The 20,850-nt window shown below is 40.0% G+C and overlaps 1 protein-coding gene across 3 annotated transcripts in view; it reads left to right on the top strand.

The window, feature by feature from the left end:
• LOC147218597 (tetratricopeptide repeat protein 28-like) overlaps window positions 1–20,850 on the top strand; it is a 127,030-nt gene that overhangs the window by 45,459 nt on the left and 60,721 nt on the right. For all 3 annotated transcript variants that reach the window (XM_086174247.1, XM_086174248.1, XM_086174246.1), the window contains exons 2-4: window positions 8,773–8,920; window positions 16,104–16,376; window positions 19,468–19,598. In XM_086174247.1, coding sequence (XP_086030373.1) covers window positions 8,773–8,920; window positions 16,104–16,376; window positions 19,468–19,598 — 552 coding nt within the window. The remainder of the gene's footprint in view (window positions 1–8,772; window positions 8,921–16,103; window positions 16,377–19,467; window positions 19,599–20,850) is intronic.

Below are 20,850 nucleotides of genomic sequence, written 5' to 3'. Positions count from 1 at the left end.
AGAATGATCATTTTAATTTGCCCTCATTAAAGTTATCTAATCTAATGGGCTAATTAAGGGCTTTGAGTGGAACAGCAATCACCAGTCTACAATGCCCTTAGGGTAGGAATACATCACTGGATCATAAATATTTTATTGCATCTGCTTAGATGCAGATTGTAAGGTGCCTCAGTCTGACTTGTGTAAGTGCTAAGCACTCACCTTTGATATGACTTATGTTGTTACCTTGGATTCACTGTATGCTCAACCAGTGGTTTGACAAATCAAAAACATTGTATATGATATATTTTTAATTGATTGCCTGAATCAAAGAGTTCATTTGAAAGAGTAAGAATGAGAATAAGAATAAGAATAAAAATGAAAATAAGAATAAGAATAAGAATAAGAATAAGAATAAGAATAAGAATAAGAACAACTTTAATTATCCTGAAGGAAATTGTTGTGCCAGTTATGAGAAAAATATAATCAATAGTGGTTTGACAAATCAAAAACATTGTATATGATATATTTCTAATTGATTGCCTGAATCAAAGAGTTCATTTGAAAGAATAAGAATGAGAATAAGAATAAGAATAAAAAGGAAAATAAGAATAAGAATAAGAATTTGAATAAGAACAACTTTCCTGAAGGAAATTGTTGTGCCAGTTACAAGAAAAATATAACAATAATAAATAATAGTAGAAAATTGCATAAACAGAAAAAAAAAAAAAAAAGGCGAGAGTAAGAAATACAAAGAAACTATAAAGTGTCTTAAGTAACAAGTGAAAACTATAAATTGTCTTAAGGTCTTAAGTACCAAGTGAAAGATAAGGAGTTCACAAGAGTATGAAAAAGGAGGGAAGAATTCTTTTGGTCACATTTGTTTAGCTTTTTTTTTCATAGGATCGATAGATGTTCATCTTTGTTGGTGTTGCGTCGGTATTAATAGATTTTAGTGATGTTAATCGAACACACAGCTAAGTTGCGATTTTGCCGATGTGATCTTTGGTGAAGGGTTTTAGTTTTGGGTAATAGATATAATGCTTCAAGCAACATCCCAGTCAGTACTGACCTCAGACCTCTTTATTCCTTTGGGAAAAAGATCACCTGCACAAGGATGGATGGAAACCTCGCGATTTGGCCAGAGAAATAGATTTAATTAGATATTGGCTACATTGTCCTGCTCTGTGGCTTCCAGTCTGACAAGATGAAGGGCAGAGGGCCCAAAGCAGCAATCATTCCATTTCACTTTTTTTTTTTTTTTGCTTTTCTTCAAGCTAATTTGTCATGGCCGACAGTTATCCCTGGATATTGAATTAAACAGTTGACATTTTATGTACCGAGCAAATCGACTGTGTCACCTTGAAAATGTAGTAAGAGAGATGTGCTAGGATTTGTTTGGGCATATCTCTTAAACCCTGGTTGACACATGACTTTTCTGGGTCACACTGGAAACCAAGCATCCCATCTATAGTTATAGAACCACGAAATTGAGAGAAGAAAAGTGGCAGTCCCTTTGTTCCTGTTTCACCATTATTGTTATAATCAGATCCCAGCATCTTGGCTTGTATGGAAAGCTGATTTCACAATTGTTCGAGACAGGTTGGTGGGTTCCTTGAGAATTTACTGATGTGATGTTCTCCAGTTTGTATTGAGTGTGTGCACAGTGTATTTGTAGCCTGTAGGACCCCTTTGAGGGTTTGATTTGGGTTCCATTATGATGCTGGCAGGGGTTCTCTTCAGAGTCGTCACATTGGCACCAACTGCCCTGTGGGTGTTCAGAAACAATCTGCAGCAGGCACTTCTTAAACACACAGTAACAGTGAAGGGTGTGGCTCATTCGGGTTCTATTGATTTTCACATTTGGGAGCATCTCATCATCCATTATTTCAGATCACCAAGGGCACAAAGCCTTGGGCTACTAGAGCACAGCTGGAGGGGACTGTTCAATGAAAGGCTGAATATTATGAGTGTGGAGGTTTGTTGTTTGTTTATGAGGACATCAAGGGAGGTGTGGGGGATCTTTGGTGGTTTCCTAGCTCACTTGTAATAAAGCTTTTTACCACTAGGTTAACAATAAAATAGTGCTGATACACATTGGCAAAGATAAGTTATATCTAGTAATATCTCATTTATATGCATAGATCTATATAGACATATCCACAAATGCAGAACAAATTATGGGGCAGATGCATTCTTGTATCTTCTTTTTTTTTTCCTTTCACCTTTTCCCTTCAGAGGTCGCCACAGCGAATCAGCCTCCTCCAGCTAACCCTATTCTCTGTATCCTCCTCTCTCACATCAGCTACCTTCATATCCTCTCTCACTACATCCATAAATCTTCTCTGTGGTCTTCCTCGAGACCTCCTGCCTGGCAGCTCCAGTTCGAGAATCCGTCTACCAATATATTCACTATCCCTCCTCTGTCCGCGACCCAACCATCTCAGTCTGGTTTCTGTGAGCTTCTCTCCAAAACATCTAACATGTGCTGGCCCTCTGATGGACTCGTTCCTGATCCTATCCATCCAGGTCCAGCTCTGCCTCCTGTCTTTTCATCATTGTAACTGTTTCTAGGTCATACAACATCGCTGTTTTCACCAATGTCTTGTACACCTTTCCTTTCATTCTGGCTGATAGTCCTCCATCGCATAGTACCCCTGACATTTTTCTCCACCCATTTCAACCTGCTTGGACCCATTTCTGTTGCTCTGGCCTTCTCTGTACTTCTCTATTAGCATTCTCAAAAGCAAATACTGCATCTGTAGTACTCTTTTCTAGGCATGAAGCCATACTGCTGCTCATAAACGCTGACTTCTGCTCTCAGTCTAGTTTCCACCACTCTTTCCCGTAACTTCACTGTATGGCTCATCGACTTAATCCCTCTATAGTTACCATAATTCTGCACATCTCTCTTATTGGACACCGTCACACTTATCCCTTCTTCAGGCATCTTCTCACTCTCCAAGATCCTGTTAAATAATCTAGTCAGAAACTCTACTGCTGCCCCTCCTAGACACTTCCACACCTCCACAGGTATATCATCAGGACTGACTGCCTTTCCACTCTTCATCCTCTTCAATGCCTTTCTCACTTCACTTTTACTAATCTCTGTTACTTTGTGGTCTACAATTGTCACCTCTTCTACCCTTGCCTCTCTTTCATTTTCCTCATTCATCAGTTCTTTAAAGTACTCTTTCCATCTTCCCATTACTCTTCTAGCATCTGTCAATACCTTTACCTCTCGATCCTTAATCAGCCAGACCTGCTGAACTGCATTTTCTGTATATACTCCTCCACTACCTCATTCCGCCACCAGGTCTCCTCTCCTTTTCTTCCAGGCGACACACCAAACACTCTCCTACCTGTCTTTCTGATCACATTAGCTGTAAGATGCTGTCCAGTCATCTGGAAGCTCTCCCTGACCACTTCGAGCCTCTCTCAACTCCTCCTTGAAAACCATACAACACGTCTCCCTTTTCAACTTCCACCACTTTGTCTTCTGTTCTGCCTTTGTCCTCTTCATCTTCCTTGTCACCAGAGTCATCCTACAAAACAACATCCTACGCTTTCTGGCTACCTACCACTACTTTGCAGTCACTGATCTCTTTCATATGACCTCATCTATACAGGATGTAGTTTACCTGCTCTTATGTTACCCTGTGTTCCTGTCTTTTTTAGGAACAAAGGGTTCACTACAGCTATTTCCATCCTTTTTGCAAAATCTACCACCATCTACCACTATCATGGATACCAGATCTGCCCATCACTTCTTTATCCCCTCTATTACCTTCACCAACATGTCCATTGAAGTTCGCTCTAATTACCACTCTCTCATCTCTGGGTATATTCTGCATCACTTCATCTAACTTATTCCAGAACTTCTCCTTCTCTAACTCACATCCCACCTGCGGGTCATAGCCGCTAACAACATTGAGCATCACACCTTCAATTTCCAGTTTCAGACTCATAAGTCCATCTGACTTTCTTTTTACCTCCAGAACGTTCCTAACAAACTCCTCCTTCAGGATTACTCCTACTCCATTTCTTTTCTTGTCAGTGCCATAATAGTACAACTTAAAGCCTGCTCCTAAGCTTCTAGCCTCACTACCTTTCTACCTGGTCTCCTGGACACACAGTATATCCAGCTTCCTTCTCTGCATCATGTCGACCAACTCTCTACCTTTCCCTGTCATCGTCCCAATATTCAAAGTCCCTACTCTCAGTCTCAGACTCTAACCTTTCGTCTTTTCTCTCCGCTTCCAAACACACCTTCCTCCTCTCCTTCTTCAGCAGATGTATTCTTGTATGAACTCCCATTTTAGGCACAATTCCACAACATGCACCTAAAATATGGCAGAGTGTTTAACTTGGCTCAGTAAGCTCCTGCAAGCTTTAAAGGGGTAGAGTAGCAATTTGCCCTTATTCTAATTATGCTCATGTATGACAATATAATGGAAAATTGGATAAAATCTCTACAATTTTATTTCAAAATTTGTTTTGCCTGATTTTGTGTTGACATGTCCTGCGGGCAAGGCCTCAATTTTGAGAAAATATTTTACAGTTGGACAAATATATGTTTTTTTTTTTAAATTTATTTTGTTGATGGCAGAGCGAGGTTATAATGGAAAGTCTGGATAGATGAGGAAAAGCATCCCATTTCTTAATTGCCAAAGTTTTGTGACCAGATTCGTAGATCCTCTTCAATTACACTCATCAGTCTATGATTCCCTTTTGTTGTGAGAGGCACAAATGAGGGTTGAGAGGGCAGTGACATGCACTGATTGCTTGATCATTCATTCAGCATAAAATGAATGCTAATTGTATGCTGCCAGCATACTGTCCAATACACCTTTTTCTCCAATTTACTTACATTGTTTCACAAGAATATGTTAGTATTCTTCAGTATTCATCCTGAATTAATTGCTGCATAAGTCATTTTGTGCCAGTTATATCAAGCGGGATCCAAAGCATATGTGGACAATATAGATTGTCATCGGTTTATCATTTGCATCCAGACCACTGTTCATCTTCATTGTGTTTTTTGTTGTTGTTGTTTTAAAGATAAATGTATGTGCTCTCAACGATGCACTTGAGCTGAGGACAGCAGCAGTGTTGCAGCACTAAAGAAAAAGGCGAGGACATATGCCGAGGCATTAATCAGCAACTCGAAAAGAAGCCCCTAACAGCTTGTCTTGCACCAAACTCCCTATCTTAATCTTGTCAACTTTCTATGCAGCTGGTCTGACTGTGAGTCTTATTGTGAACAAAAGAGCTGTCACTGAAAGAAATTTGTCCATGTTTCATTTTAAGTGTCTTGCTATAAGGGAAAGAAATTGTCTCTCTGACTGTCGTGCGCAGGAGCTCGGTTCTGCATATGCAGGGAGAACGACGGTTCCCTACAGTACTTCATACCGTGGAGCAGCACGAATAACTTTCTTGCGTCATTTCTTGTGGGCCAATAAAACATGAATATTTAAAACTACATCAAACAAGCATTCATAAAATATTAAAATACTCTAGAAACAAGAAAAGCTGTTATCCTCTCTATCCGTATGTTTTCGCCATGCTCTCTCTGCCTCCATGTAGCAACCCCTTCCTTCCGTCTTGCTTATACACTCAGACATACAGATACACATGCGCATTAGCGCTCTTGGAATGGACCTACGGGTAAAAAAATTGCCCACTAAATAGGCAAAGCAAAGATGCAGAAAGGTCAAGTGACTAAACCTGCTTAGTTATTATTTTAGAAACCCTTGTGATTGGATGCTGCGTTGTACAAGATGAATTACATTACAGGAGGACCAATGTTCTGTGGAAACTGTAATCCACATCTTTTTGGGAGATTGATTTTGATTATGAGTGGAATTGTGGAGTGGTGTGTTCAACGTGGAATAGTGACAAGGCAAATCTGTCCCTTTGTCATGCTCTCTCACTTTTCATTTCTCCCGTGCCACTCCGTTTCTGTTTTAACTTGGCTCATAGTGGCAGAGCAAGCAGCGGCGTTGATCATTTTTGCCGGATCTCAAAGTGAATGCCGCACTGTTTTTAGAAAAGATCCCGTTACGTCTGAATATAAACAGTTCAGAGGGAGTAAAAAGTTGGTATTTTTTCATCTCTTTCAATTCCTAATTGCTTTCACATAGCCCATCTGATGATGTTTTCTCTGTAGCTTTTTCCACTTTTTACAGGGTTTTCACAACACTCAATAACAGCCACTGACAGAACAAGAATCCTAATAAGCCTTTGTGAAAATGAGGTGATTCCTGTGGTCACTACAAGGAGTGGAACCATTATTTAAACAAGAATATATTCTGGTTCATTCTTTTACAGCTGACAATGATTGACAGGAGTAGCAAACCATTTTGACCTGTTTCACTGCATCATTTCAGCTCGTTTCATATGTATGTGACAGTCATCAGCTAAAATTACTTATTCATTTAAAAAATTTTATCTAACTGATGGCACATAACAGTGAATAAAATCACTGCTTTTTGCTTTTATAGGGGTGTTTTTTTTTCAGTTACTCTGATGTGTTTTTGATAAAATCTCTATTACAATGCAGTACACTTTGTCATCATTGCAGGCACTGAACCACGCCAGAATCATATTTTGAGTAACTCCTGTATGTGAGGTTTTTTTCTTATTTCAGGTTTCCCCCCGCCTGACCAGTACTGCTGTTTATATGGCCATAATTAACATTCATGCATTGTAATGTCATTCTTTATGACTACCTCTGGTCGAGCTGACTTGTGAGATGATGCAGAGGGTGAGGATGTGTATATGTTTCCATGCAGCTACATATGTTGTAATGGTGGTGGGAGATTAATGATGGAAAAAGAATCATATAAGGCTCTATGGCACATTGATTCTGTCATATTCCCAGAGGCACTTTTGTTTAAAAATTTGTTATCATGCTTGTGTATGCAATAATTGAATGCACTATCTCTGGATAGTCAAAAATAAAAGTCTGTAAAATTATGCCATTTTTTTCTTTGAAGTAATACTTATTTTATTCAATATTCTATATTCTTAATTCTATATTCTCTTTATTTTATATTTATTTTATCTTTTTTTTCATCCTCTTGCTGTGGTCACCCTCTAGTCAGGGCACGCTGCTTGAGAATAAAAGCAAGATCTCTTGGAGAGCCGTCATGTTGTAGGCTAAATCTAATCAAAGGGAGAAATGCTTTTAAATGTCTTTTGTTCCCCTGGGCAAAACATTTGTGGGCCTCTTCGCTCCCGACTGTGCATCCTGTCCAAACTCCACTGCCACCAGATGCAATTTATATCGAACGGCTACCCCGGCCCTGTGCTCCCCATGTAGAATAACAGTATGAGCGCAAAGGTTAATGCTTTGAATAAAATTGTCATCCATGTCATTTTCAGTGCTGTTTGTGATACAAGCAGAAGGATGTAGAAATGTTGATGGAGGCAGCAGCTCTGGAGAGAGATTGGCAGTCAGCGGGGGGCACAGACAAAAGCAAAATTAATTACTGGTCTCTATAAATTTGATGTCATGTCTCATTTTGCTTAATCCCCGAGCCCTTTTCACTCTTCAGCTTTCTAACTTCCTAACAGAGAAGCTTGTGAAGACTAATGAAAAGGCCTACCAGATGCTAATAGCAAATTACCCTCCCTGTCACTTTTTTTCATTGCGAGCTGTGAGTGGAAGGACCGCTCCAGTGAGGAAGTTGCCAGATGGCTACATGGACTGTTGCTCCCCTGCACACAAGCGCAAACATTTGAAAGCACCATAGAAAGAGAGGTTCTGACGTTAAATCTCGTACAGAGTCAGTTGCTTTTTGCTATACAGACAGCTTATTCTTCATTTTCTCCATGCTTTGCTGCTATAATTGTGTGTTTGTTGCTCTCCAGCCCAGATAGGAATTTTCTGATGGGCAGTCTGCTGGCTTTTTTTGGGGGGGATTTAGTGCTTTGGCTTGTAAATAATGAGCTGGATCTAGTTCCATCTCTTTTAGCTGCTCTTGTTAGATTGGGCTACGGTCAGGTTTAACAAATCACCAGGATTAATGTCCTATCAGGTCTGAGACGCAAACATACAAACTCACAAAGTTGCCTAAAAAAGACGTTTTTCTTTAAAGGGGGGAGGATCAGTGCCGCTTACTTTTGATGCCCAGCGAGTGTTCTTATTTTTCAGTTTGATATAAAAAGATACAACTTGTCAGTAGACAGATGCAGTTGATAGTAATTCATGCAAGGGAATTAAAATTGTATGCTTTCAGAATGGTTTATATCGACAGTAAATGGCTCGAGTGATGTAAAAACGGGAAAATAGTCTCTGTCAATGTATTTACCTTCTCTAATGCACTCCGCTGTGTGACAGAGGGAAGGCACACTTAAGCATTTACAGGCCTTTTTTCATTGAGCTACAGAGAGACTACTGTAGCTCCTCGTAATTCTCCTATTTTCTTTCTTAACTCTCCTCCAACATAGCCAAAGAGAAATCCCAATGCTGTATTTGTGTACAGTTCTCTCCCCCAGAAAACAGCAAAATACAGTGACTAAAACAACCGCAGTTGCTCCTGAGAAGGCAAGTAGCCAAAGTGTAGCATGTGCATTTATGTAAAACTTTTCATCCAATTAAGAAGGACAAAAAAAAACAAGTAATCAGCTATAAAAGGTAGACAAAGGAGAGCGGGTGCCATGAAATTATTTCATGTGGAAAAAAATGCAAAAGGTGTGAAAAGCAAGTGCCTGGTAATGTATTTGTTGAAAGCTGTGGAAGTTCGACTCAAGCGCTGATGAATGAATATTTCGTCCTTTTCTCTACAGGCATACTTCCGACAGGGTGTTGCCCTTCAGTACCTTGGTCGTCATGCCGACGCACTGGCTGCCTTCGCGTCTGGGCTGGCGCAAGACCCCAAGAGCCTACAACTACTTGTTGGCATGGTGGAAGCTGCCATGAAATCACCTCTACGAGGTAAGAACGTGGCTTCATTTTGTCTTTTTTCCTTCCTTATTAGTAAGTTAATTAGCTTTTTATTATGGTCATCACGGGGTTTTCTAAATAGATGATTTGGAAGAAAACTGAAAGCAGTGCCGCGGAGTTAAATCCAGACATCATGAAAATACAGGAAATCTATTTGACCAGAAAGCTGGGGACTGAAGTCTTGGTAACACGCGTGCGGGCATCGTCATGTGACTGGGTTGCATTTTGTTTGCTTCACCGTCTCCACATGTTATTCCACAGCTGTCTAAAGCATCCCTGCGATTATCATCCTACTCGTCAGTCAATAGGTCCATTGTGGTGACTTTACCTGTCAGTATTTTCCCATTCCGCAGGCAGGTCTTCACCCTATCTGTCTCCCAACTTCGTCTTTGTGACTGACTGTTGATGTCAAGTGCTTTACCTCCAGACTCTGATGTCTGACGCCTGCAGCCTCAGCATATCTTATTGTCAGTCAGCCTGATTCCGCTCACAGATAGACGGCTATCTTAATGAGCATCCAACACTAATGCCATTGTCTGTGGCTGACCCTTTTTACTAGAGCTGCCTGGATTTATAAGTGGTGCATTCAAGCTAAGATTGTTACCAAAATGTGTACTTTGTGTAATACATAATTATCTGCACTATCAGCCAACTGCAGTGACCTGATTGTCCGTGAGTAATCAGTCTGAGCAAGTCTAATGAGCCTCTAAATAAACCTGGAAACAATTTTACTTTAAATGACCGCTGCTGAGAATTTATTATGCCTCAGATCTGGATGGCACCGGCGGCCAGCAAAGACTGAGTCATCCTGCAGTCTCGTATTGCCGTCTCTCCTTTTCTAAATAGCGCCGATACCGCGGCCGTGCAAGAATGCGGCCTTGTTTAATAATCCAGAATGTATTGAACTGTACAAAGAGATCACCGGCTTTGAATCGCTTTGTTCACCGAGGAATCAGTTTTTGGTGAGTGAATGCGCTGATCCCCCTGAATATTCATGTGCAAATGCAGACGAGGGAATATTTCAAAAAAGACCAAAGAATGGAGTGCCCATCAGAGTGACATGGAGTATCTAAGCCTGTCACTGGAACCGAAACAAGAAAAAGGTTTGGGCGTGAGCCCAGACTCCAGAATCATGGACTAGAATGGCTCCTCTCAAAAGGGAGAGAGCAACATTTAGCCCAAGCTATTTAATCTCTTAATTGTTTACCCCATTTCCCTCAGTACTAGGCAACTGGTGGAAGACCTAATCTGAGGTGTGTTGGGAGAGGTAGCTGAGGCAAAGGATTAAGAGCAATGATCCTCTCACAGGGTCTCCTGCCACACAGGGACCATAATCAATGTTGTGCTGGTAAACAGGGAGGATAATCAGGGTTACTCAGCCAAATTCCCCTGATAAATGAAAGGTAGGTGAGTGTTGCTTTCTCTCCCTGAAGGCAGAGGAGCACATGTCTGTGCCATTCTTGTTTATCGGTTCTCTCGCTGGATTTAGCATGTTGGATAACGCACACACACACGATTTAACGGGGCGTGTGAAAACACCAGAGCTTTTAAAATTTGTCGCTTACTTTGAACTTGTTGCATGAAGTGCAGGAAACATTTCTTGAGAGTTGTTAGAGATGGGCACCCATTAGGTGGCTGCGCAGACAACTGATGTTTTTGTTTTCAACACTGATCAGTTGTAATCCATTTGTAATCGTGCTTAAATCCTTTATAGCAGATGCAAGTGCATTGTTGCCTCCTCAGAAGCAACTGTGTGTCTGCCCTCTTGGCAGTTGTAATGTTCACTTATCATTGTCGTTTGTGTCACTGTAGATAGATACTCTAGATCCAGTGAATTAACTCGCATTTTCCAGAGCAACGTGTTTATCCTTTCTCTATGTGGAGAGCAAAGATATCAAACTTCAACCAGAGAGAAAATGATCAAGGACATGGAATGCAGTGAATTCATCAAAGGTTGCTTGCGTTGCACTTTATATCATAATTCCCCGATATTACTGTGTCATATATAATTCCAGTTGCTCTCTTTGACACACGCACACACACACACACGCCCTCTTACATTGATCAAGGTTTCTTCTCATTATACCAGATCTAAGCAGCTGTTGTGCTCTCCTGTGACTCATACTGTATTTCACACAACAAAGGGCTCTCACACAAGTGGAAAGTAGAGCAGTCTCTCTATTCATCATTCAGGCTGAAACTTTCCCTCCAATATCGGCAATGTTCTTGTATAATAAAACAAGCGCAGGGAAATACCTCTTACTCTTTTAATATTGAAAGCTGTGTTTCTCGACGCATGAATTTCTGCTAGACGGAGTTGATGCTTTCTTTGTCTCTCATTAAGCTGCTTGAGATGAGTAACCAATCATCATAGTGATTTCCTAAAATTCTAAACAGGGAGGACATTTTCAGCTCTAGACTATTCAATAATTGACCTTCTTGTAGGATCATAGACTAATAAGAAGATTGGAGAATACAGCTCCTGTGTTTATTTATATCTTAGCTCTTGAAGAACAAATGAGCTTAAGTACACATCAGGTCCTTCATTAAAGTGAATATTTGATTTACAAGTGATATTAAGGTGATATTGATAATATGTCTTTCAAAATGAACCTCTTAATACAAATCAATTAATCTACATTATTCATTTGATTAAAGTCGCCCTGGCGGCACAGTGTTTTGCACTTCCGCTCTCGCTCACAGCGAGAAGGTTCAATTCCGACAGGGGGCCTCTCCGTGTGGAGTTTGCATGTTCTCACTGTGTCTGTGTGTGTTTCCACAATGCAAAAACATGCAGCAGGTTTATTGGGAGACCCAAAATTGTCCATATGCATGAATTAGAGTGAGTGGTCGTTTGTCTTTGTATGTGACCCTGTGATCGACCGGTGACCGGTCCAGGGCGAACCCCAGTTGTTATTAATTGAGAGGTGGGGTTCACCCTGGACCGGTCACCAGTCGGGGATGACCCTGCACTCCCTCATCCTGAGTGCAACATAAGCAGAATAGATAATAAATGAATGATTTGATTAAAAAAATTCGGCAACAATTGATGCACGCATAGCGCACAATGACTGAAAATCCCACAATTCCACTTACTAGCACAGATTGGTGCTCTGACACCAATCAAAACAAGATGGACGACTCTAAACAACATATTGGCCCTCTGGATTTCTTTGGTGTACAAAATAACCCAAAGACAGTCGACGTAGTTTGCACACTGTGCAGGTGGGAGTCGTCCATTCACTGAGGCACTTCCAACTTGAAGTACAGCAATGCAAAGCATACGTTCGTCTGGGATTTCTCTGCAAGTACTTCTACTGCAACGCCCGACTTGCGCTGAATCCTCGCAGTGTCTGGGCCTCAGATAATGTAAACTGTAATAATGTAAAATGTAAAGTCTGTCTCAACAGCTGGCTAAAAGAGGGACACATTTATATCGACATTTGTTTGATTAAAAAAGGAGGAGAGGGAAAAATGTGGTTGGTAAATATGATTTTGTTGGCATGTTGTTGTTTTGTTTTTTTTTTTTCCATTTTGAGTTTGCAATATGGACACACACACACATGAATGTATACTGAAGACACGTAGATGTATCGCCATCTGTGATGTGAGTTTTTTTGCCCTTCCCAATAGCCGCAATTGGTAATGAATGGGTATTGATCATGAGTGATCAAAATCAACCCTGTGAATCTGTTCTTTATATAACTCCGGCAAAGCAAACAAATTCATCGCTTAAAATAATGTTTAAGCAATAATCCCTAACAACATCAGCAACTTCCTCTGTTTCACAAAATGACATAAAATCAAAATTGGTTGATTTGATTTCAGTTTGTCGGCAAGTCGCCACCCTTTCATATAGAAAATGGCCTCAACTGCAAGAAAGACATTTTAAGCATCATCTTATGAAACAAAAGAGATATATGGGACAAAATGAGATTCTGTTATCTGTGTAAGTGTGTTTGAGGTAGAGGTTGTGAGTCTCACTTCACAGCTTGATACAAGCCCAAAGGAAGGGAAAATTGAAAATGTGATATTTTCTCTGTACAGCCTATTTCTTACTTGACATCATAGAGTTCAATTTAAAAATCAATATAGGATTTGGACCATTTACTTCAACTTCCCTAAATTCATTTTCTGGAAAGTTTTTTTTTTCTAGCATGACTCTAATTGAAGATTTTAAATTTTGTTTTATCTATTTTTGTATCTATTTATTGCTTCACTGAGCAGATCTATATTTGCCTCAGTTCATGAAAGAGCTGGCTTTCTCCTGCTCTCCTGTGTTTTTGACTCTGTGGAATTACTTTTTATTACTGTAGATTAATGTATTGGTAAAGTAGTACGGTTCCTTTTTTGGTGAGATCTCCATGTTTTGCCACTGTGAAGCATTCTCATTATTATTATCCCAAATCATGTTACAATGTTACAATCAGCAATTTGAAGCGGAACCTCAACAGCTTGTGTGAGTTCTTGAACCGTAAAGAAATAGAACGTAACACAGATCCCTGGAATTTTTTTATTTTTTTTGGGGGGGGGGGGGGGGGGGGGGGCACTGATTCCTGAAAAGGGAGGATTTGTTGAGACAGAGAAAAGAAAATATAAGAAGCTTCATTTTCAGAGAAGTTCTTAGACTTTAAAAGATTTCATATCTGTGGCGGGGCCCGTTTGCTTGAGACCATACACTGCAATATTGTCAATACAACCTGTCTATAAATGTACCAGCCATGACACATTATTTTTAAAAGGATGCTTTTGGTGTTTTATTTTTATCTCTGGTCTCTGTTCCTGTCTGATGGCAATTACATGCTATGAATGGATATTAAATATATGCACTGCTTCTGCAAGCGTGACATTCTGCCAAGTACCTGAGCAGAAGATGCTCTTGAGACCAAACCCTCAGTAATATAACTCATTTTGAGTGTGTATGTGTGTATGTGTGTGTGTTTACGTATAAATAACTTGCTGAAACAGCAACAAAAATGTATAATGTACTTCTGTTTCATAGCTGATTTGCAATAACTGCTGAGATAAATACACATTAAGGAATAGCAGGATATATAAACAACATTATATCGCCTGGTTTCTCTTTTATGATTTGCCGGCTCAGAAATCAGAATTCCATACCAGGAGTACATCATCTTGTTTAAAACTAACACAGTTTGTCTAAAAAACAAAAATCTTTTGTTTGTTATTGCCTCGCGTTTGCTAGAGGGTATGTAAATGTAGCGATGAGCAGGATTTACTCTTCAGCGGTATTTACTGGAAGTGATTCTCACGCCCGATCTACTTGTTTTGTCTGGAGTTACTGAAGTTAATAGCAGAGGTGTGCAATAAAGTTGCACAGTGTATTTGAATATTGTTGAGCTGTTACATTTTCATGCATAAGGTGTTTATCCTCAGCAGAGTCATACACTACTGTCAAGATCATACATATTTACTGAGCTATAGTTTTATTGGCTCAGTAAATCTATCTGTCCCCTGGTCACTAAGTCAAATTTAATAATTACTAAGCCAAATGCAACCAGTCAACCTCTTTGAATTGAGCTCATAACCTCGCTGCCAAAATCAAAATAATATGGCTTAAATATGGCTATAAATATGGCAACGAAATATAGTGTCCCCTATAGTGTCTTAGCTTCCCCTTAGCTCTTGGACAAATGCATCTAAAAGTTGACATTAATTCTCCGAAGCTCTTGATGAAGTCAACAGTACATGTTCACCTGAACCATTTGGCAATCGTGTTAATTTTCACACTTTCTATGTGATCAAACTTTTTATGATTTCATACTAAAAAAAATCATTTAGTTATAAGATGATATGGAAAGCAAAATATAAGTGGTATTGCCTATATTGCCTATTGTACTGCCTGTATTGTGTCTTTGCAAGAGGTCTATACCTGAATGCATAGCGTCACAAACAGCATAAGGTGTACTGAATTTAATGCAATATAGAACAAGTTGTTTCTAGTACGGCCTGAGTGACCGTACAAAAATCATCATAACTGCACTTAATTTTATAGGGAATACATCAAGATGGAATAGGTGTAATGTTGAACAATTTTTGTCCTTGTAATTCTGTCCCTGACTGAAACAATGAGCAATAGATGTACCATTCCATCCCCAGGGAATTAGCAGTTGTGGTAGCTTAAGGACCTACTGAGCCTGTTCAGAAATTGTGACTGTGTTTTTGTGAAATGACAATAACATTGCATGAAATATCGGCGTTATGATGAAATGTAAATTACACTTGCAGCCAAACGTCTGTGTGTACCAAAACGTTGCACCAATGCGGTTGCTGTAAAGCGCTTTGACCTAATTAGTAGCAGCTCTACTTAGAATATTTGCAAATACAGCACAGAGCCATGAGAATACCTCCCCTACACACACACACACACACACATATACACACACACACCACCCCCGATACACCCCTATACATGAAGGCAAATGCACAAAGGCATAAACAAAACCCCTCACACACGGGTGTGCCTCCCTAGCCCCCCAGTTCTGTTGTTCAATGCTGGTGTTTGCAAGAGGGTTTGTAATCTGGAGGGGTTGTAGATCCCGATTCCCACGTGGCCCACCATTGATTTATGTCATTGTGTGCAGTTTCAGCCGCTTCAAAGGTCACCTTGTGTGTCTCCTCCGCGCATTCCTTTGCTGCGGCTACTATTGTGCATTATCTGCATTAGTTTTCCCATCAGTCCTGAAACTCTATCTCAAAACCCGCTCAGCTTTTTTTATTCCCCCAAACAACCATGGAGAAGGCAGAAATATAATTTCAGCATGTGTGCTTGAAGACACTGTTGTCAACAATGGTCTAAACTTGTACTGTTTTAATACAGCGCTGCAAGAAATTGTCTGAGATTACCCCAGTCAGAATGGAGGGAGCAGAAAAATAGCTCATATACAGTGTTATTGTCAAATTGTCAGAGAAAGCTTTCTCTCCGTCAAGCTACAGGTTGTGCTTATCCGGGCAGACACGGCATAACCGTTAATCGAGAAATGGTGAATTTGAATTGAGACGGCGGTCACCTTTATCGTGGCGGGTAAACACACGGCCAAGCTACCGCGGGTCGCTTGTCAGATACTGTCGTCAGTATCCATGTCAGCAAAAGGTTATATTTTGCTTAATTTTGTAGTCTGCTTCTAATCTCAGCTTCACTCATCTTCCACAGAATCTCTAGAGCCCACCTATCAACAGCTGCAAAAGATGAAGCTGGACAAGAGTCCCTTTGTGGTGGTGTCTGTGATTGGCCAGGAGCTGCTGACAGCTGGCCACCATACAGCCTCCGTTGTAGTGCTGGAAGCTGCTTTGAAGATCGGCACGTGCAGCCTCAAGCTACGAGGCTCCGTCTTCTCGGCCCTCAGCAGCGCCCACTGGTCCTTGGGCAACACAGAGAAGAGTACTGGCTACATGCAGCAAGACTTGGAGGTCGCCAAGACCTTAGGTAAGAGGCCTGGATTGTGGAAAGGGAATAACGAGCTGGAGTTGGTTGTTTTTATGTTATTTTCAATGCACTTTGGGGTTTTTCTATTCTTTAAGACCGTTTATTTCATTAAATTGTGACATGTTGCCACCCGCTGTTGTTTGTTTTTCAGTTGCTTGGTTTGTGAAAATAAAATTCCAAACTCGAGTACATGCAATTTGCGACACAGTACATTCAAGCAGAGGAAGCTGAATCTAAAGAGCGTATTAACAAAAGCTTTACCAGAGGGGTATTTTTGTTCGCATTTTTGCCTCTAAGTCAGTTACCATGGATGGGCCTTAACATCACCAATGATGGTGTTGATAATGTTGTAATTAAGAAAATATTAGTACACATGTAGGGGCTGGAATATTTCAGCCATATTAAGACTGACTTGAGATGTTCATCTCGTTCTACACGCTGTTTTAGTTAGAGACACCATAGGACTGACATTTGTGACCTCATGAATTAGGAATTGTTTCAGCAAGTGTCTGGAAAGAAGTTTTGATGGATGGAAAATCATGATTAAATATCTAAATTAAAGTAGCTGCTTGTAACTCAGCTGCATAAAAGCAACATGTTTATATGTGCAGGGACAGACGTTGAATAATCCAGATACTTTTATTAGTGAGAATGTAATCATCATAGATTGATACAATCAAGTTTTTTCATGGGATTATTGGACCTGCTTGATTTCAGTCACCCTATGTTTAACATCCAAAGAATAAAAAAATTGAATATCAATGTATTGGATTTCTGTGCTGTTAAATAGTATGCAAAAATTGGACAAGCAGTTGGCATCCCATAAACGAGACATTCAGTTTGGTTGAGTAGAACAACTTGCAGGCTGGTCACAATGTACTGATGACATTTTCTTCACATCTACAGGACTGTCTCATAAAATTAGAATATGTCTTTAGAATATGTCCTTATCTTCTGTAATGCAATTAAAAAAAACAAAAAATACTTTTTCATGATATTCTAATATTTTGAGATAGGATTTTTGAGTTTTCTTAAGATGTAAGCCATAATCAGCAATATTAAGATAATAAAGGCTTGCAATATTTCAGTTGATTTGCGATGAATCCAGAATGTATGACATTTTTGTTTTTGTAATTGCATTACAGAAGATAAAGAACTTTATCACAATATGCTAATTTTCTGAGATAGTCCTGTATGTACTAACCCATTGTAGTTTTTCCCTTGCTCTTATTGCTGTATGTAAAACAACAAACCAAAGAGACACATGTATAAAAGAGGACCGGCTAAGATTGACCTGAAGTTAATCAGAATCCAAATGTCAAAAATGCAAAATGATATGAAAAAGTGGACCACAGCCTCATAATTATGAGTTTATATTTTCTCCAATATATTGCAGAAATTGAAGATATTTGTAGTAAAAAAATAACTTCCAGCTGATATATTGGAAAACGGATCTACAGTATCTCACTACACAAACATGTCTGTACACTGAGGGAGGAGGAGTAGGGAGACAACCTGCCAAAACAAAACAAAACAAAACAAAACAATGACAACAGAGAACTTGATGTCTTGACAGAAAGGAGTCACTGCAGATAAACAAACATAATATTTGGACGAGATCCAAAAAATATGTAATGTAACCTTGCACTACTAATAAAAGCTGCACTTTATTGAAAAAACAAACAAAAGAAATGGTCAATCTCTGAACCACCTTCTCCAGCTCGTTTCAGTGAGCCACAATGAAGGACTTTTGACTATCCCCTGTAATGTAATATAAACCGATGTAAAAGTGTTTTCAAAAGAACACCTCCTAGCAGTCATATTCATCTCATGCTAATAATGCAGTTACATAAGGCGTGGGGCAGGAGATACAGCTATCGTCTTTGGGACAAACATTTATGGTTGGATTCCTGGTTCCTCCTTGTGTGTCGAAGTGTTGTTGAGCAAGATACTGAACCCCCAACTGCTCCCCTGGTACTGGTGGACGGCAGCCTACTGCTCATGGTTCATCCATGATGGATTCATTGCAGAGAATGAATTTCCCCATGAGGGATTAATTTTTAATAAATTATAATTTTTTCAAACAAAGAAAATTCCCATTTAACTATTCAAATTTTTGAAGGCAACACATGCATTTTTTTTGTCAAGGATTTAACATTCAAGACACATCGAAACTACCAGTAAAATCCATCAAAAATATGAAGCTTTATATGACATTTGTAAAATAGTGATGGGAATGAAATGAAACTGGATAAAACTATTGCACTCCATTTTAGAGACAGAGGTCATATATTTTTCTCCAGCTGTCAAATGCCTTTTGTTAATTGTCAAATATCAGAATTAGCACACAGTTACTGTACCCGCACTACTAAAAGTAAGATCATCATTGAAATCACTTTACATTGGAGATTTCACCATAAATGCAACATCTTGCGTGACAAACGTACTGAGATGTCAAAAGTCTACTAAACAAACAAAACTGACTGTGATTTTATCTGATCGTGTGATGGGGAGAGAAAGTGAGCCAGCCATTCGCATGTACTCTCTTTTTTAATATCACAATATCGTGTGGCTCATGGTGCAGGAAGAGGGCGGAAGGTTTTGAGAAACAGCACAGCGAGTTTTTTTTTTTTACTGAAGGAAAAAGTTCTGGAAGGGAAGATGGTGAAACAATAAGTGAAAACAGAGTTGCACAGACTGGCTCCACTCTTCCTCACATGGCTGGGCAGAGCAGCTGGAGATAAGAAGCTGTGTTTTCAGGTAGCGCATTGAACTGGTGCATTACTATGGCCCTGTCTATGTGGCCTCTCTGTCAAGAAGAAATAACAAGGTTTTCCCCTCTTACCCTCTGGAGTATTGAGATTAAAACTACCAGCTGTCATGAAAGCTGCTCTACTGTGGAGAACCTAGAACGGACACTTTCCCTTTTAAGGTTGCAGTGGTGTGTAAGTGGCATTGATGAGGTTCATCGCATCCCCGTTCTGCAGTGGTAGCAGGATAATGGGAAATAAACACCGGTTGCTTTGTCATTGCATAGGTTGCATATTGAATTAATTCCCGTCCTGATCCGTTTCTGGTTTCTCTTTTCCAGGTGACCAAACAGGGGAATGCCGTGCTCATGGGAATTTAGGCTCGGCATTCTTCTCCAAGGGCAACTATCGCGAAGCGTTGACCAACCATCGCAATCAGCTGGTCCTTGCCATGAAGCTGAAGGACAGAGAGGTGAGATTGGCACCCACAGTGGCCTTGAAGGCAATTACAGAGGCTTTTAAAAGGACAGTCCAAGCTGGCCGCCGTAGCAGAAGATAATAAATGGAAGTAGCAAAGTTTTCTTGTGCTGGTTTTGCTATTCCCAGCCTCCCTCTTTTATTTTCAAGGATATCTGAAGGGTTTGTCTGGCGGAGGAAACTGAAGGACATGCTTTTGCTCGTTCGCCTATTTGAATTATATCTATGAAGAGCATATGAAGCTAATATGTGAAGCAATTGTAAGGAAAGGCAGTTGGATTAACTTTGCAGCTTTGACATCATATTTTCAGTACGAAACATTGATGCAGACGTTGTGATTGATGTGATTTAAGTAGCTGCAATATACAAATATTTGGGACTAAAATGTATACAAATGAAGAAGTATCTACAGGACTGTCTCAGAAAATTAGAATATTGTGATAAAGTTCTTTATCTTCTGTAATGCAATTACAAAAACAAAAATGTCATACATTCTGGATTCATTACAAATCAACTGAAATATTGCAAGCCTTTTATGGCCTACATCTTACGAAAACTCAAAAATCCTATCTCAAAATATTAGAATATCATGAAAAAGTAATTTTTGTTTTTTTAATTGCATTACAGAAGCTAAAGAACTTTATGAAAATATTATAATTTTCTGAGACAGTCCTGTATATTGGGGCAGAACATTGAGAGGGGAGGAGGTACCGAAGAATATGAAGGGGACGGAGGGAAATGAGTCAGATCGAATGATCCACTTTTCTCTCCTATCCGGTGCCCTCATCCTACCTCCCTCTCCCTCTTCTCCCACTTCTCTTTCTTCCTCTCTCTGTGCCCAACCTCGGTGAGTATTGTTTGGGGGTGACAGGTGCTTGTTCCAACACAATCCCCGTCACACAGGAGAAGAATGGCCTCTATTTCCCCTTCATTCCTTATCCTCCCCAACAGGCTGGCAGGCTTGCTTGTTTGTGTTCCCTGATATCAGGAGACATTCAAACAATCCAGTCAAACGCAGCGCAAAGTGCTCAGATGAAACTGTTGAAAAATGAGGCCAGAGGTCCCCTTGACATCTCCCACTCCTACAGTTTGATGATATGTATAGAAAAGAAGTGTGATTATGAAACTCCAGACAGGGATGCCAAAACCCTCTGCCATGTGATGAGGTTTTGGAGAGAGAGAGAGAGGCGAGTGAGGGAAAGAGGACACAGGCAAAGTCCTTCGTCTCTGCACTAAAGGAGTCGCTG

This window comes from Fistularia commersonii, chromosome 26 (assembly GCF_037954325.1).
Source record: "Fistularia commersonii isolate RoL2024-O1a breed Wild chromosome 26, RoL_Fcom_v1.0, whole genome shotgun sequence".
In the NCBI taxonomy this organism is placed as follows: domain Eukaryota; kingdom Metazoa; phylum Chordata; class Actinopteri; order Syngnathiformes; family Fistulariidae; genus Fistularia; species Fistularia commersonii.
Note: the sequence above shows the minus strand (reverse complement) of the source record. Positions and strands in the feature narration are given on the sequence as shown.